At 42.2% G+C, this 18,204-nt stretch overlaps 1 protein-coding gene across 5 annotated transcripts in view; it reads left to right on the top strand.

Moving 5' to 3' along the window:
- Positions 1-18,204, top strand: part of TUFT1 (tuftelin 1) — a 37,430-nt gene that overhangs the window by 3,346 nt on the left and 15,880 nt on the right. For 2 of the 5 annotated variants that reach the window (XM_004436019.3, XM_087443236.1), the window contains exons 2-5: positions 10,162-10,263; positions 13,934-14,020; positions 14,588-14,677; positions 16,457-16,522. In XM_004436019.3, coding sequence (XP_004436076.2) covers positions 10,162-10,263; positions 13,934-14,020; positions 14,588-14,677; positions 16,457-16,522 — 345 coding nt within the window. Of the gene's footprint in view, positions 1-7,644; positions 9,459-9,687; positions 9,763-10,161; positions 10,264-13,933; positions 14,021-14,587; positions 14,678-16,456; positions 16,523-18,204 lie in introns of those variants that run through there. The other 3 variants (XM_014791831.2, XM_004436018.3, XM_014791829.2) reach the window with 3 other exon arrangements.

The following is an 18,204-nucleotide window of genomic DNA, read 5'->3' as shown; positions in this document are numbered from 1 at the left end:
GCAGGGTGGGGTTCCTTGATTGACAGGCCCACCAGATTACTCAGTGAAGGAGGGAGATTCTCCAAAGCAAAACCCAAGTGCTGTTACCGTGGAGGAGGATGGAAGCTGTGTGGCAGAAGCAACGGATGTTCACATTAGACTTCGGTTTGAATGATCTGTGATTTTTCTTTCTTTTTCATTTTAAATCATTTTTTATCAAAGGAATGTATGTATATGATTTTAAAAAGATGTAATAATATCAAAAGGCTTTTAAAAGAAAATAGCAAGCAGTTCCCTACCCCAAGTCCTGTCCCAGGAAGTAACCACTTTCAACTCTTTTAGCTCTTTTGTTGGTGTTTATTACCATGTTTCTAAATAATATGCTTATAGTGATACTTCTTGATTTAGCAATTTTAGACATCTATTGACTTCCTGTCATAGGAATTATAGGAAGGTTTATACTCCCACCCCTTACATGCTCCCTTTCCCTTCTCTCATCCTCCCAATGTAATTACATCACAATTTTTGCTAAATTGTGATTTCTGTTAATAGCATTGTGGTTAAGAGCCTGCTCCTGGGACTCTGCCCCAGTGGGCTTCAGTGTGTGCGTTGCCCAAGAGCACTTTGGTAAATTACTTAATCTCTTCAGTCCTCATTTCCTCCTCTGTAAAACATGGATAATAATTGCACCCTTCTCATAAGGTTGTTGTGAGGATTAAATAAGATAATGAGTATGAAACATTAAGCACAGTGCCTGGCCCATGGTAAGTGCTCAGGTCTTAGCTATTATTTTCTTTATAATTTTTTTTTTCCCCCAAAGCCCTAGTAGATAGTTGTTATGTCATAGCTGCACGTCCTTCTAGTTGCTGTATGTGGGACTCGGCCTCAGCACGGCCGGAGAAGCAGTGCGTCGGTGCACGCCCGGGATCCGAACCCAGGCCGCCAGCAGCGGAGCGCGCGCACTCAACCGCTAAGCCACAGGGCCGGCCCTTAGCTATTATTTTCTATTTGGTACTTACTGGCTTAGACTAGACTGTTTTAGCCTCCCCTGGGACCCCTGGCCAAGGGATGGAGGAAGAATCTGGGAACTCTGTGGTCTGGTCAAGGTTTGCTCCTTCTCTTTATGTTGACGTTTGTTTGATGTTGACGTTTGTTTGATGTTGACGTTTGTTTGTTCTTATTTGTTCCTTTCCTCTGCCATTGGAGGATCTTAAGGATGAGAAGGGGCCTATAGGTAGACCCAGGGTGAAGACCTGAGTAATCTTTGCTAGTCCTGACTCAGCCAGGACTGGTCTTAGAGATAGTGATGTCAAGATGCACATTTTGGCATCTTCCTCTGGGCCCCTTTCTTCTTCCTTCTTTTCCTGACCTCATGGCCAAGACAGCTAGTATCTCATGATGCTCTGGGCTCTTTGATGAGGTGATTCCCTTGAGTAATCTATCAATGTTACCCTTCCTTGGAATATTTGCATGTTTTTCATTCTCTCTAATCTTTTATCTTGATCCGTCTTGGCCAGAGAAGTTCTCTCAATGCCTGGGTGGATTTGGAATTTTTTCATCAGCTGCAGTGTGAACCTTTGTCTTTACCCTGGGATAGGTGTTATTCCTTTAGGACCTCAGAAGCGGAATAAATTTAATACTAAGTCTTTTTTGAGCCCCGTTCCTTCTTTTTTTTAACAAAACTAAAGCTGTGATTTACTGAAGGCTTACTATGAACCTTATTTTTTTATAACAGCTTTATTGAGATATAATTCACATACCATACAAATAACCCATTTAAAGTGTACAATTCAATGGTTTTTTGTATATTCACAGAGTTGTACAGTCATCAACACAATCAATTTTAGAAGATTTTCATCACCCCATAAAGAAATTCTCACCCATTAGCAGTCACTCCCCATTTCCCCTCTCCCCGCCCCAGCCCTAGGCAACCACCAGTCTGCTTTCTTTCTCTCCAATTTGCCTATTCTAGATATTTTATATAGATGTAATTATATAATATGTGATCCTTTGTGACTGACTTCGTTCAATTAGCATGATGTTTTTAAGGTCAATCCATGTTGTAACATGAATCACTTCTTTCCTTTTTCTGGCCGAATAATGTTCCGTTGTATGGATTAGCACATATGTTCATCATGGACAAATGTTGGTGGATATTTTTGTTGTTTCTACTTTTTGTCTATTATGAATAATGCTGCTATGAATATTTGTTTATAAGTTTTTGTATGGACATATATTTTCATTTCTCTTGGAGAGAAGTACCTAGGCATGCAATTGCTGGGTCAGAATATTTGCATTTTAAAAGAGGATTCATCTGGAGTCATTGAGGCTTACTCCAAAGGAATGAATGAGTTCTAAAATTGTGGAAGCCCTGGCTTTGCGACACCTGGGTGGGGAAGAAACTCCTGGGCAGAGGAGCCTTTCAAGTTCGGTGACTGCCTGTTCCTTCCACTCATGAGACCTGCCCTAAGCTCAGCCCATAAATTCCTCCTTACACCATTCCATCTCCCCCATTCATTGCCAGGTTCTTACTTTCAGGAGCACTGCAGCCGATGTCTTCAAGCCTGCCAGGAGTTTGGGGGATCCTGGGCTCTGCCAGAGGATCTGGGAAAGGAGGCTTACCCAATCACCAGGCATTTGGCGCCATTGTTTGCCCATATTTCTTACTTTCAGGAGCACTACAGCCAATGTCTTCAAGCCTGCCAGGAGTTTGGGGGGTCCTGGGCTCTGCCAGAGGATCTGGGAAAGGAGGCTTACCTAATCACCAGGCATTTGGCGCCATTGTTTGCCCATATTTCTCGGAGGTGGTGGTGGGGTGTGTGTGCACCCAGATGGTTTTGGTTCCAGACACGTGTGCTCACAGCATGTGGGACAAGCTTTCCCACCTGCTGGTAATTATGCTACCTGCCTCTTTGGGTCACAATGCAGAGTCTTGTGAAATACCTTTGTTTCCTAAGGGTTGGGGAGGTTTAGATGGGGGAATAGGTATGTGCCAAGGAGGCTGGTGGTCCAGATTTAAGCCTGGCCAGCAGTGGTAGGAAGAGGAGAAGGCAATATAAGGTAGGATAGGAATGGGTAGATGAAGGAAGAAAAATGAAGTGGGTTTTTTTCTGGGGTCTGGGGGCATAAAAGCAAAAATCACAAAGCAAAGTAGTCAGAGACTAGAGACGGGTCAGGGCGCTCTGTCTCCTTCAGAGTTAAGAGTTCAGGAGCCCACCCTCTCTGTACACACTCTCACTGTCAGGCCCCAGCTTTTCCTGTGCCAGGTCTCCAGGTAATGAGAAGGGCTGCCCCATTTAGGGTGCCACCCTAAATCCCGTTTTCTCATTTCACCTCCCAATCTCCCTGGTCAGCTCTCTGCATAGGGCTTGTCCAGCCCCTGCCTCTGGGCAGGTAGCCAGACAAAAGGCAAACACCTGTTTTGTTGGCTAATCTGTGGGGAGGAGCAGGAATGATTCTTTGTGTCATACTCAACAAAGGGCCATCTCTGTCCTAGAGAGCCCTGCAGAAGGCAGGACCAAGGGCACTTGAAACCTGCGAGCTGAGTGGGTTGGGAGTCTCAGTCGAGAGAGAGTAGGCCCCCAACCACTCCATCTGGCCCTCTTCTTTGGCTTTATTAGGGCTTTCCTCATCCTGGCCTCTTGGGAGCCAGTGTTTCAAGTGGCTGGCTCTTCCCATTTCTCAGAGGGGGAAAATTGAGGTGGCTGCTGCTGCAGCAGCATATGAGACCATGTACTTTTCAGGTGGGAGAGGGGACAGGATTGAGGGACAAAGTGACGGAGGAGTGGGTTATAGGGTGAAGATGGATTAAGCATGCTGGTTTCCAGCTCAGGGGCAATCTCCACTTCCCTTACTTCCTCTTAGAAAGACCCTTGACCCTCACCTGCCACCCAGTTCTTGTGGTGCCCCTGTTGCAGCCTGCAGAATGGGAGCTGGGGAAACATGTTTTCCCATAGATCTCTTCTCATCTTTTCATGTGAGCTTGAGGTGTGAGAACCTCTGGGGCCTCCCTGTTTATCTCCTTATCGCTTCTCCTTAGCGTCTTGATCTCTAACCCTCAGCTATGCGTTTACCCCCTCCCCTGCAGATTTGTTTGAACAGAGTGGAGAGGCTGCCTATAATTTGGAGGTGGCTGGGCTCCTCCCCAAGAATGTTTATGAGGTTAGAGGCTGCTCACCTTGTGATTAGCACTGTTCCTTTTTCCCTAGAGGAAGGCTCTACTTCCTATCTTGCCTTTCCGAGTCCCCAGTGGGGAGCCCCCTGCTAGACATTTGGGGGTATTCCTAAAGCTCCCTGGAGCTGGCTCACAGCCCTGAGGTCCCTCCAGCTCCAGAAAACAACCAGGGGCACCAAGCAGAGATAGGCCCAGGTTTCCCTCCTTGGCTGTGGGTTGGGGTTGTAGGGTGAGGTCTGTGGCCTTACAGACTAGATTCTCTGGCTCTGGAGGCTGAGGTGCCGGAGAGAACCCCAGATTTATTCACAGGCTCCGTTTAGACAGTTTGTCTCCCCCACCCTCCTCCCTTGCAGAGCTCCTTGGGAGAGTAACACTGCTTCACCTTTGTGAAGTGATTTATGGTTTGCAGAGCACTTTCACACTGTTCCTACACATCTACATTTTAGGCAGGGTAGGTATTATCACCCTCATTTTGCAGATAGAAAACTGCGGCCCAGAAAGGTAAAGTGATTTGCTCAAGGATTAGTGGGTGTTAATGAGACTCAGACCCCACTTCTGATCCCAAGTTTAGTACTTTTTCTTTCCATCTCTTTATTTATATATTTTACTATAAGAGTGTTGCGCAAATACATTTTTGTTGCTAAGGTTTAAAACACTATAGAAATATGTGGAATGAAAGTCCCTTTACTCCCCTGCCCTTGTAGTTTAGTATGTATGAATTCAGTGCTTTTCCACTGTGCTTACTTTCAAGAAATGCTGTGTGGCATGGTGGCTAAGAGCACAGAGCCTAGAGCCGCAGGGCCTGGGTTTGAATCCTGACTCTGCCCCTTACTAGTTATATGACCTTGGGCAAGGTGCTTGAAGTGCCTCAGTTTTCTTATCTATAAAATAGGATGTTGGTAATAATACCTACCATATAGTATTGTTGTGAGCATTAAATGAGTTAATACATTTAAAGCACATAGAACAGGATCCAATAGGACTCAGCACATAGTAATTGCTATACGTACACAGGAGTTGACAATTACCAATACTAGGAAAATATATATATGTACTTAAATAAATGAGAAGTCATATTTTATGAATTAATTTGTGACTTGCTTTTTTACACTTAACATATCTTGGAGATCATTTTCGGTCACTTGATAGAGGTTTATTTATCAGCATTGTAGTATTTCATAGTATGGATGTTACCATACTTTATTCACTCACTCACCTACTAGAGAATATTTATACTGTTTCTGTTTTTTAACTATTGTAAACAATATTGCAGTCAACAGTTTTACAAATATATCTTTGGGCAAATGTCCATGGATTTTCATAGGGCATATTCCTAACAGTGGAATTACTGGGTCAAAGAGTTTACAAAATATGCAATTTTTAAATTAATATTGCCAAATTAACTTCCAAAAGTACTTCTATAAATTTACCCTCTCTCTAACAATATATGAGATGACTCTTTTTCTCTGCATCGTCATCAATCCCAGATAGTATCAGTATCTTTAATATTTGCCATTCAGTTGGTCTAGAAATGATATTTCTACAGGATTTACATGAAGAAAAGTCAATTGCTTTACTGAAAAGCAAGAAAGAAGACTTGCGTATACGGGAAGTTTTAAAGCCTAGCAATAAAATGGACACCTGTGTACTGAACACTCACCTTAAGAAATAGAACATTACCATACTTTTGAAGCCCCCAGGTTCCCTCCTATTCATAACCCTCTGTTTCCTCCACAGAAGTGATCACTGTCTTGAATTTTGTGTTTCTTTCCTTTTTGTTATACTTTTCCTACATGCTCAAGTAATATATTGCTTAGTTTGAACTTTGTATATGTGGTATCATCTGTATTCTATAGCTTAATTTTTAACAACATTAATTTTGAGATTCCTTAATGTCGATGCATGTAGCTGTAGTTCACAGTTGAATAGTAGTTCATTGTACTAATACACCACACTTTATTCATCCGTTTTCTTGTCGGTGGACCATCTGGGTTGTTTCCACTGTTTTGCCGTTGCAAGCAATGCTCTGTGAACATACTTCTATGTGTCTTATCTTTACACTTCTTACATCTATAAGTTTAATGAAATTGCCCCCCAAATAATAACTCATTATTGTTTTAACTTGCATTTCCCTGTTTACTGGTGAGGTTGAGCATCTTTCATAATCCATTAGCTACTTATATTTCTCCTTAGAGTTGCCTTTCTTCGCCTTTGCTGATTTTTTTCTTGTTTTCCCCCCTTTTCGTGTCTGCTTTTTCCCATATTCCATACTGCTTCTCTAAACTGAGTGTCCGAGTTTCTCAAAGAAAGGGAATTGGGAAAATTCCCTGACCACATCACCTGGAATTGATACAGCACATATTTTTTGAGAATCTACTCTAGGCCAGGCTCTGTGCTAAATAAGCTATCCATGCAATAAGGAGCTTATGATTTGATTGGGGGAGATGCATGAATAAGTAGTTATAGAGGAATGGAGTCAGTCTTATAGTGTAGGATATATAGAGTGCGGTGGGTGCAGGGGCCAGACTATGACTGAGGAGTGCTGGGGTAAGGACCCTCAGAGAAAGGATGCCCAAGCTGAGCCTTGAAGGCTGAATGGGAATTCTCCAAGGAGGCAAGGGAGAGGAGGGTGACCCGGGAAGAGAAAACATGTGCACCTATGGGAAGTGGAGCACATAGTGCATTGGAAGACATCAACAGAAAGAGAGGTTTAGATTTAGATGCCTTCCTACAATTGAATCAGGCAAGTTGGGGATAGTTAGAGTGTGGGGTACAGGTGGGGTACTGGTGGGAGTCTAGACATTATGTGGTATAGACAGTGATAGGCCTGATCATGAGGGGATTTTAATGCTGTGATAAGGAGTTGTAAATTTTTTGTTTGTTTTTAAAAAAATTTTTATTTAACAATAGCATACTTCTATGAAAGTGTATATATCATAAATGTACAATCAAGTAATTTCACAAACTGGACACACTCCTCCAACCAGCACCCAGATCAAGAAACAGAATTATTACCAACACCACAGAAGCCCCACCTTGTCCCCTTCTAGTCATTACCTACCCTTCTTCCTCAAGGGTAGCCACTATCCTGACTTCTAAAGCATATATTAGTTTTGTTTGTTTTTATACTTTTTGTGTAAGTGGAATATATCATATAGTATACTTTTGTGATGGAATTCTTTTGCTTAACATTTCTCTGAGGTTCATCCGTGTTGCATGTACAGTAGTTGATTCTTTTTCATTGTTGCACAATATTCCATTGTATGACTATATCACAATTAACTTATCCATTCTACTCTTGATGAACATTTGGGTAATTTCTAGTTTTTGGCTATTATGAGAAATGCTATGCCATTGTTTCTTTGAGTACCTTTTCTACTTGCTTCTCTCCATCTGGAATTCTGATGACATAAAAGGATGAGATGACCTCTCAAGGCCCCAGTCCAGCCTAGTTGTCCGTGCTCTTCTAGTTAGAATGCATGGGTTCATGAAATATACTGGACTTGATGATCTTGATTGGCTAATAACTCCTTTGTTCTGGCTGAGGGATGCCCCAGCTTTTTCCAACTGCCTCCAGGTGTGGAGAGATGGTGTTTTAATCAAAGTGCATGTCTGTGTCCTGGGGAAAAAGAGCTGGCAGCCCGTTGGCTATTTTGAAGTAATTTCATTTTTTGAATGTTTTCTTGACCTAGATGTCACGTAGCACTCACTACGCATTCAGAAAATACTTACCTATGTTAAGGTCTGTGGCAGACAGCAGCCCACAAGGAGTTAACAATTAGAAGGGGCAGTTCCTCATGGAATGCAAATAACTGAGTGGCAGGTGCCAAAGGAGGCCCGTGATGCTGAGGGAGCGCAGGGAGGGGAGGGTGTGTTTCCCACAGGATGTAGGGAATCATCATGGAAGATGTGGCATTTGAATGTGAAACTCTTGAGGGACTTGCAGATGCTCCAGGTGAAAATGGGAAGAAAGGACTTTTAAGGCAAAGGAAATGATGAGAGCAAAATCACTGAAGTGGGAAAGCATGAGATGTATTGGATGAGGGGCAATGAGGAGCAGTAGCCAGAGAGGTGAGTTGACCCAGATTGTGGAGGGCCTTATATGCCACACTAAGGATCTGGGTTTTATCTGGTAGGAATTAAGTGTTTTTGTAAAACCAGCTGCTTCGTTGCCAGGATTGGGAAGGCTTAAGGGCCATGTGGTAGTGCTTCCTGTCTTTCCTAAATTAATCCAATTCATTCCAAGAAGTGGGAGGAGGCTAATATTTGAGTAACTCCCTCTTATGTGGCAGAGAACAACCTCCAGACGTTTTCAGTTAATCTTCAACAGAAACCCCTCAGTTGGATAGTATTATTCCCATTTTACAGTGAGAACCCTGAGAGTTAAGTATCTGACCACACAGACTGATTTATTTTCCACCAGGTTGCTCTTTTTTATGTAGGAAGGACTATTTCCTGCCCAGAGAAGCTTCTCCCAACTCCCTGGGCAGAGTCCATCCTTTCTTCCTCCTTTCCTTCCATCAGACATTTGGAAGGTTAGGAGGGTTCCTTAAAACCTGCTAAGAGTAAGACGGTGTTTATACTTCTGGACCTCAAGGCAGGGGATGACCAGAAGTCCTTAAGGCTGCTTTCTTCCTTGGGTAGCTCAGCACCCATCTTCCCTTCATTGCCTGGGAGGGGCATGTACTCCCCTTTCATGCTGTCACAGTATTAAAGCTGGAAGGAGCCTTAGAGACTGTTAGGCCAACCTCTTATTTTTCCTGTGGGAACCGGGAGCCCAGAGTTGCTAAGCTTCTCGGCCACCTCTATGCATAACACAGGTTATTGTGTTTGGTCCACTCTGCATTGCTGACCCTCTCTCAATGTTATTATATCCCCAAATCTCCAGGCCCCTACTTTTTCCATACGTTTTTCCTCTCAGGTTTTCTATTTTTCCCACAATGTGGTTTTTAAACCTTCTCTGAGTTACGAAAAAAATCCTGCTTCTTCCTTTGAAATTAGGCTAATATCTAGATAAATACCTATTGTCTTGCCTGCTTTCATTTGGATAATTTTTGTGTGGTTCATAGAAATAGGGATTTAGATTTAGGTACCTTCTTATAGTTTGGTTTAGGAAAGATATCCTAGTCTTGTAAAGTGCATGATAACTTCCTGGTTGGCTGTCAGGGGCAGAAATTCTGGATTGGGGATGATCCATCCAAGGATGCCCTCTTCAGGTTTGGGGAAAGGGGAGTCCATACAGTGTGCTTCCTGTAATCCGAGGACCAGGGTAGCCCCTCTGGAGCTGCATGGAGCAGCGTGCTGTGTAGTCTCTGGTGTGGTGTAAAGAGCACTGTCAGAGACCCCAGAGACATCCTGCCACCCAGGAGTGACCTGATCTTAGGCACACTAATGTCACCTCTCTGGACTTCAGCTTTTCTTGTCCATGAAATGGCGATAATAAGGCCCACTCCACAGGGCTGGCAAAAGTGCACCTGTATCAGGAGTAGACTGTAAAGGTAAGGGATTATTGTTGCTGTCATTGTCATTATTAGGGCAGCGTGGACATTCTCAGGCTGACTCTCCAGAGTGAACTGACAGGAGAGGAACTTGAACACATAGCCCAGAAGGTATCAAGGTTTCTGGTGGGGTGAGGCCTCCTCCCCTCAGCCAGTTCTTCTTCCTTGCTGCTGACCCCTCATCCCAGTGCTGCCTGGAGCCATCTGCTGCTGCTGCTCGGGAGCATCTCCTTTCAGACACACCAGCTGACCTCAGCATTGTGCGCTGCTTTGGGGGATGGGGACACCCCCACTAAAATGAAAACTAACCTGCAATTTCTACTAATTTTCCCCATCCGGTGTTCTTGCTGCTGTGTGGCTTCTGGTAGAGGTTCTGAAATGAATTTTTGGAGGGGAAAATCCGACTAACCCGTCAAGTGTTTTGAGGAGCAGGTCTTCTGCATTGGTCGAGGTGTAGAAGTTCGGGGCTTGTCATATGATTTCTCAGCCACTTCTCTCTCTTTCTGGTAGGCGGGCAGGAAGACCTATGCCATGGTGTCAGGCCGCTCAACCAGTCATTCTCTGGCCTCAGAACTGGTGGAGTCCAATGATGGACATGAGGAGATCATTAAGGTAAGCTTAGTTTACCTCCACTTTTTCTCCCTCCTCTCTTTCTCCCTATAGGCATGCGAGAGGGAGCGGCTGACTTTGCCAAAGGGAGCTTGTGGTATGACTGGGAAGAACCAGACCTGCAATGCTAATTCCTGGAAAGATCTTAATTAGCACCAGGAGACCACAGTCAGTCTGTAGTGACTTTGGTGCAACCCAGCCCCAGGCATGGAGATGGATGGGATGACCTTTCTAGGTGCCTATCTACTGTCCATGTTTAGCTGCTGGAGGTTGTGGAGACAGATAGGAGGTGTGTTTATGGAACTTATTTTTAAAAATTAGAACAATTGTTCTTGTTTCTTTTTTAAAAACAGCTTTTTGAGATATAATTCACATACCATACAATCGACTCAAAGTGTACCATTTAGTGGTTTTTAGTATATTCATAGAGTTGTGCAATTATCACTGCTGTTAATTCCAGAATATTTTCAGTCATTCCTTCCAGTCCTGGCAGTCACCAGTCTACTTTTTGTCTCTGTGGATTTGCCTCTTCTAGACATTTCATATAAATGGAATCATACAACATGTGGCCTTTTGTATCTGGCTTCTTTCACTTAACATAATATTTTCAAAGTTCAGCCATGTTGTAACATATGTCAGTACTTATTCCTTTTAATGACTGAATAATATTCCCTTGAATGGATATATCACTTTTTTTTATTAAAGCTTCAGTGCATGGTTGTGTATCCTAGTCATTAGTTTCAATTCTCTATCTGAGCTGCTGCCACAGTATGACAACTGACAGAGGGATGGTGTGGTTCCACAACCGGGAACTAAACCTGGGCCGTGGGAGTGAGAGTGCCAAATCTTAACCACTAGACCACCAGGGCTGGCATGGATATATCATGTTTTGTTACCCATTCATCAATTGATGGATGTTTGGGTTGTTTCCACTTTTTGGCTGTTATGAATAATACTGTTATGAATATTCATGTGCAAGTTTCTGTGTGAACATATGTTTTCAGTTATCTTGGTATATACCTAGGAATGGAAATGCTAGGTCATACGATAACTCTATATTTAATCTTTTGAGGAACTACCAGATTTACTTCCAATTTTTTTCTTCCAGACTGCTCCATTTTACATTCCCACCAGCAATGTATGAGAGTTCCAATTTCTCTACATCCTCACCAACACTTGTTATTATCCATCTTTTTAATTAGAGCCATCCTAGTGAAAGTGAAATGGTATCTTGTTGTGGTTTTAATTTGAATTTCCCTAATGGCATCTTTTCATATGCTTATTGCCCATATGTATATCTTCTTTGGAGAAATATTTATGCAAACCCTTTGCCCATTTAAAAATTCAATTGTGTTTTAATTGTTGAGATATAAGGATTCTTTATATATTCTGGATACTATATCCTTATCAGAAATATGATTTCGGGGCTGGCCTCGTGGCGTAGCGGTTAAGTGCGCGTGCTCCACTGCTAGCGGCCCAGGTTTAGATCCTGGGTGCACACCGACGCACCGCTTGTCAGGCCATGCTGTGGCGGCGTCCCACATAAAGTGGAGGAAGATTGGCACGGATGTTAGGTCAGGGCCAGCCTTCCTCAGCAAAAAGAGGAGGATTGGCACAGATGTTAGCTTAGGGCTGATCTTCCTCACAAAAAAAAAAAAAAAAGGAAGAAAGAAATATGATTTGGAAATGTTTAAAAATTTTGTTCTCATTCTGTGGGTTTTTCTTTCTTTCTTTCTTTTTTTTAACTTTCTTGATGATGTCCTTTGAAACAAAAATTTTTAATGTAATTCATTTTGTATATATTTTTCTTTTGTTGCTTGTGCTTTGGTGTTGTATCTAAGAAGACTTTGCCTAGCCCAAGGTCATAAAGGTTTATTCCTGTATTTTCTTCAAAGAGTTATAGTTTTAGCTCTTATGAATAGGTCTATAATCCATTTTGGATAAATTTTTGTGTATGGTGTGAGGAAGGCGTCCAATTTCATTATTTTGCGTGTGGATATCCATTTTTATCAACATCATTTGTTCAAAAGACTGTTCTTTCCCCCATTGAATTGTCTTGGCAACCTTGTCAAAAATCAGTTGAGTGTATTTTTATTACATTATTATTTATGGACTCTCAGTTGTAGTCCATTGATCTACATGCCTATCCTTATAGTAATTCCACACTGTCTTGATCACTGTAGCTTTGTAGTAATTTTGGGTTTTTTTCCAGATTGTTTTAGCTACTCAGGGTTCTTTGCATTTTCATATGAATTTTAGGATCAGTTTTTGTCAGTTTCTGCAAAGAAGCCAGCTTGGATTCCGCCTCCCGCCCCCCCAAAGCCCCAGTAGATAATTGTACGTCATAGCCGCACATCCCTCCAGCTGCTGCATGCGGGACGCGGCCCCAGCATGGCCGGAGATGTGGCGCGTTGGTGCGCGCCGGGGATCTGAACCCCGGGCCGCCAGCAGCGGAGCGCACGCACTCAACCACCAAGCCACGGGGCCGGCCCTAGCTTGGATTTTAATAGGAATTGTGTTGAATCTATAGATCAGTTTGGGGAGTATTGCTATCTTAACAATATTAAGTTTTCCAATCCATGAAGATGGGATGTTTGCTCATTTTCTTTTTAGGTCTTCTTTTATTTCTTTCAACAATGTTCTGTAATTTTCAGAATACAAGTCTTAAGCTTTGTTAAATTTATTTCTAAGTACTTTTTCCTTTTTGTTGTTATTATAAATAGAATTGTTTTCTTAATTTCATTTTTGGATTGTTCCTCTCGAGTGTATAGAAATACAACTATTTGTTGTATATTGATCTTGTATCTTACAACTTTGCTGAATTCATTTATTTGTTCTAATAGTTTTTAAGTGGATTCCTTAGGATATTCTAAATACGTGATCACGTCGTCTGCAAACAGAGATAGTTTTACCTCTCCCTTTCCAATCTGGATGCCTTCAATTAATTTCTTTTTGTTACTCAAAGTCATTGCATGGCCCTTGAAGAAAGTAAAACTACCCCATCATTCTATCAATGTAATCATTGTTAACACTTTGTGTATCCTCCCAGACATTTTCCTATGCATAGTACTTTTTAAAAAAATAAAATTGTATTATACATTCTATTCTACAATTTGCTTGCCTCCCACACTTTTATGGTAGTTTTAATGTCTTCTGTGTCCATAAAGGTAAATGTCTGGCATTCTAATGGCTGCATTGTTTTGTATTATAGAAATACCATAATTTAAGTAATCCTTCATTGTTGGACATTTTGTCTGTTTCCATTTTTTTGCAGCCATAAACAATATTTTGCTGAACATATATGTTACTAAATTGTGTATGTGTTTTATAATACAAGTAATAAAGAAATATTTTCTCAATTGTAAAGATTCAAGCATGCTGTACAGAGAAAAATGTGTAAATTCCCTCTTACAACCCTCTTTCCATGAATTTACATATATACGTGTGTTTATGCCAGTTTAGCGAATTAATTTCATTAGGATAAATTTCCAGAAGTAGATTTGATAGGTCAAGGAGTAAATATGGTTTTAAGTCTTCTGATCTGAAGCACCAAATTGCCACCCAGAAAGGTGGTAACAACTTACCCTCCCACCAATAGTGTACGAGGCTGCCTGTGTGGAATTAATTTAACTGGAGGTTTCTTAACTAAATAGTATCGTTCTCCTTATTTCAGGTGTACTTGAAGGGGAGGTCTGGAGACAAGATGATTCATGAGAATAATATTAACCAGCTGAAGAGTGAGGTCCAGTACATCCAGGAGGTGGGCATCCCTTCTCTCTGTGGAAATGACCTAGGTCATTTCTCTAAACCTCACACTTTTTTGGCTCCCTTTTCTTGTGGGTTCCGATTTTCTCCCTTCTGCTCCCTTCATATCTCCAAAGTGCCACCTTATGCCCCTTAATGTGTCAGAAATCATTTCTGACCCTTCCATTAGTTCATTAATCCATTAATCAGCAAGTACTTATTAAATACCATATGCTAGCACTATCCCCTAGCCTTCCTATCTAAAATTGCTAACCTCGCCTCCCAAACTTTGCCTAACCCTCACCCTGGCTCATGTTGCTCCTTGGCACTTGTCTTTTGTATTGTATGTCTGCCCAACTGGAGTGTCAGCTCCACCAGGGCAGGGGTTTTGTTTATTATGTTGCTTGTGTAGGAGGGACTGGGCTGCAGCCCCACTTGCCTGGAGTCCCTCCTTCCCCCAGCCAGTGCTTAGAACAGCACCTGACTCATAGGAGTACAGGTTGGGGATGGCTACAGAGTGGGGTGAGTTGGTGTGCTCTTCTTCCCTATCCCAAAGCTAAAGCTTCTTGCCCTCCCCTCTCAGGCCAGGAATTGCCTACAGAAGCTCCGGGAGGATATAAGTAGCAAACTCAACAGGGATCCAGGAGATTCTCTCCATGAACAGGAGATACAGGTAATAGGAAATGGTCCCCACTGAAGAGGTGGGGTTGTGCCAGGGAGTCCCATTTACCAGTCACCCAGTGGGTGCTGAATCTAACACCACTGCCAGGAAAGGAGAGAATATAGGTGGTGCTGGCTTCTCAGAGCACTTACAACCTTGTTAGGGCTCTCCAGCATTTACACATATCAGCCCATGTATAAATACACTTGTTCCTAAAACACTGTACAAAAACTGAATTTATGTAAAAAGATTATTGTTAAGTTATTGGCATAACCTCTTATCTATAAGGATTCTGTGATCAATCTTCTTGTAATACAAAGTCTTTTTTTTTTTTCTTGTGAGGAAGATTAGCCCTGAGCTAACATCCATGCTAATCCTCCACTTTTTGCTGAGGAAGACCAGCTCTGAGCTAACATCTATTGCCAATCCTCCTCCTTTTTTCCCCCCAAAGCCCCAGTAGATAGTTGTACGTCATAGTTGCACATCCTTCTAGTTGCTGTATGTGGGACGCGGCCTCAGCATGGCCGGATAAGCGGTGCATCGGTGCACGCCCAGGATCCGAACCCGGGCCGCCAGTAGCGGAGCGCATGCACTTAACCGCTAAGCCATGGGGCCGGCCCTACAAAGTCTTACAAAGCAGACAGTCACCTATAAATCCAAACTTCTCATAAGTTGATCTTGCTTAATTTGGGTGACACCTGTAGTGTGAATTGGAAGTCTTGGTCCTTGTCTGTTATTTATCTGTTGTATGTATAGCTATTGCTACCCTGGGGTGGGACACTCCTTGAGGTTAGTGTTCACCTCCCATCTCTGTATCCCCATCCCCAGCACAGGGTCTGGGATGCAGAAGATCATCAGGAAATGTTTGTTAGGCTGAACTGATTGGAGAAGGCTTCTTGGGATGGATAATCCTGGGACTCTGCTTTTCAGCTTTTCCAAAATTTGAGGATAGAAAAGTCCTAAGGAGAGCAGAACTGTCTCTTCCATGACTTCACCCTCATCCTTTAGATTCTGAGTTGTATCTCCTTCATTTGCATTTGGTTTAGGTGGGGTGGTCTTTCACTCTTAGCCCTTGCCCTCATTCTCTTGAGGGGAACAGTGACCTAGCAGCTAGTGCCAGCAAAGTTCCTCTTTGGCTTGGGCGTGTACTAGGCTTGTGTGGCGGATTCCCCGTAATTCATTTTGCTTTGGCTGAAGGTAGGATTTCCACTGCCTGAGCTCACATCTGGCTGGTGGAGGTGCTTTGTCAGGTGACTGAAGAAACTAATGTGCTCAGAGACTGGCCCAAAAGTCCAGGCCCCTTGTTTGCACGAACTAGCAGTCGTACAATGAATAATTAGGCTTTGGGTTGGAAAGAATTGCAGCAAATGCTGCTTCTCCTTGTGATTTATGCTTTGTCAAGCATTGTCAGGATCCCTGAGGGGCAAGGGAAACTGACAGGCAGCTGCTTGTATTCCCTGGGCTTCGAGGAGTGGGCCTGCATATTTTCCAGTCTGCTGAAAGATGTTAGCTGAGGTTTCCTTCATCCTCCCTACAAGGCTGAAGTATTCCCTCTCAAGGCCGTGCACGTTTCTCCACCCCTCTCCTTTCTATTTTCCCAGAGCACTGGAAGTCTTTTTTTCCTTTTCTTCCTCCTCTTCCTCTACCTCCTCCCCTACCTCCTTCTCTCTCTCTCTCCTTCTTTCTCTCTCACTTTCTTTCTTTCTAAGATTTGAGATCTTAGAAGAATAATGTTTCGAAGTTGGTTGCTTGGGACTGTTTTAACTACCAATTTTATTTTTCGTTGAACAGGTGGTGCTAGAAAAGCCAAATGGCTTTAGCCAGAGTCCCACGACGCTGCATAGCAGCCCACCTGAGGTAGGTGGCAGGGAAAACATTGGTAACTACTCCTTAGCCAGGAGGCAGGAGATCGTCTTCCCTCATCCCTTTGGTTATTGCTTTCTCTCTCTCACTAAGTATAAGAGTAACAGTAAGAGTTACTGGCTGTAAATATTCAAACAATGGAGAAACATATAAAGCAGTAACTCTCTTTCCCCAATCCCACTCCTTGGAAGTATCCACTGTTAACAGACTGAAGTGGGTGGACCCTTTTAGAGCAGTGCTTCTCAGCCTTCAATGCCCGCTGGAATGGCCTTGGGGGCTTTAAAGGATACAGTGCCTGTGTGCCAGCCCCAGAGACTGTAATTTAATTGGTCTGAGATGTGGCCTGGGTGTCAGGACTTTTAAAAGCTCTTCAGGTTATTCTAATGTTTAGCCGAAGTTGAGTACCAATATTCTAGAGTGTTTTTCTATACACAGACAACCGTATTTAAATACCATGTGTATATAGATATGTATATTGATATATACACATGTACCATATATACATGTATAAATTATGTCTATATAATATTCACATATTCTTCACAAATACAGGGTCATGATAAATAGATTATTCCTTGCTTTTTTTTAAATTTTTTTAAACTGAAGCCTATATTATAACCTTCTTTCCATCTTAGTACATGTGGATCTACATCATTCTTTTGAGTAATGACATAGTATTTCCTTCCATGGCTGTACTTTTTCTTTTCTTTCTTTCTTTTTTTTTTTGTGAGGAAGATTAGCCCTGAGCTAACATCTGCTGCCAATCCTCCTCTTTTTGCTGAGGAAGATTGGCCCTCAGCTACCATATGTTGGCCTTGAGCTAACATTTGTGCCTATCTTCCTCCATTTTATACATGGGGTCCCTGTCACAGCATGGCTTGATAAGTCTGTGCCCGGGATCCGAACCTGCGAACCCCAGGCCACTGAGGCGGAACGCATGAACTTAACCACTACGCCACCGGGCCAGCCTAAACTTTTTCTTTTTTTAACTTTTTTCCCTAGATTTATTGAGATGTAATTGACAAATAAACATGGCTGTACTTTTTCTTAAATGACATTTGTTATTATATTTTTGTGATTATATAGTAATATAAGACATGCTTATTGTAGAAAATTTGGGAAATTCAGAAACACAGAAAAGTGAAAGAAAAAATATCAATTGTAATCTGCCCAGAGAAAAACCACAGTTTGGTGAAATTTCTTTTGTCTTTCCTTCAATGCAAATATATATTTACAATACTGAGATTATACTGTATATAGCATTTCTTTGTATTTGTTTCTTTGTTTGGGGTGGGTATTTTTTTGGATTGGGTTTTTTTGGCCCTCAAGTGCAGAGTTGAATCAGACCTGCCCATCAGTTCGGGATACATTGTCATCATTGGTCCCATGATGGCTTCTCACTGGTTTTACTTTTCTTTTTTTCCTCTCCGCTGCCCCAATAAAGGGTACTCTAATATATTCAATATATGATTTAAATGTGCCTGTTACATATGTTTTCAATTTTCGTAATGAACTTGTACTGTATTTCTGTTTTTTCCATTTTTATCCAACACCTGTTTTTAGAATCTACCTTGCTGTGTTAAAATCTAGTTTGTTGTTTCTTACTCCTACATGTAAAGTTTTATAATTTCCTTTTTTCTCTTCATACTATGTCATGAAAATTTTCTGTGTCTTTG

The sequence above is a fragment of the Ceratotherium simum genome, chromosome 2, assembly GCF_057802395.1.
Source record: "Ceratotherium simum simum isolate JZ-2026a chromosome 2, ASM5780239v1, whole genome shotgun sequence".
NCBI classification, from domain to species: Eukaryota; Metazoa; Chordata; class Mammalia; order Perissodactyla; family Rhinocerotidae; genus Ceratotherium; species Ceratotherium simum.
The sequence above is the reverse complement of the archived record's forward strand: the minus strand, read 5'-3'. Positions and strand labels throughout refer to the sequence as shown.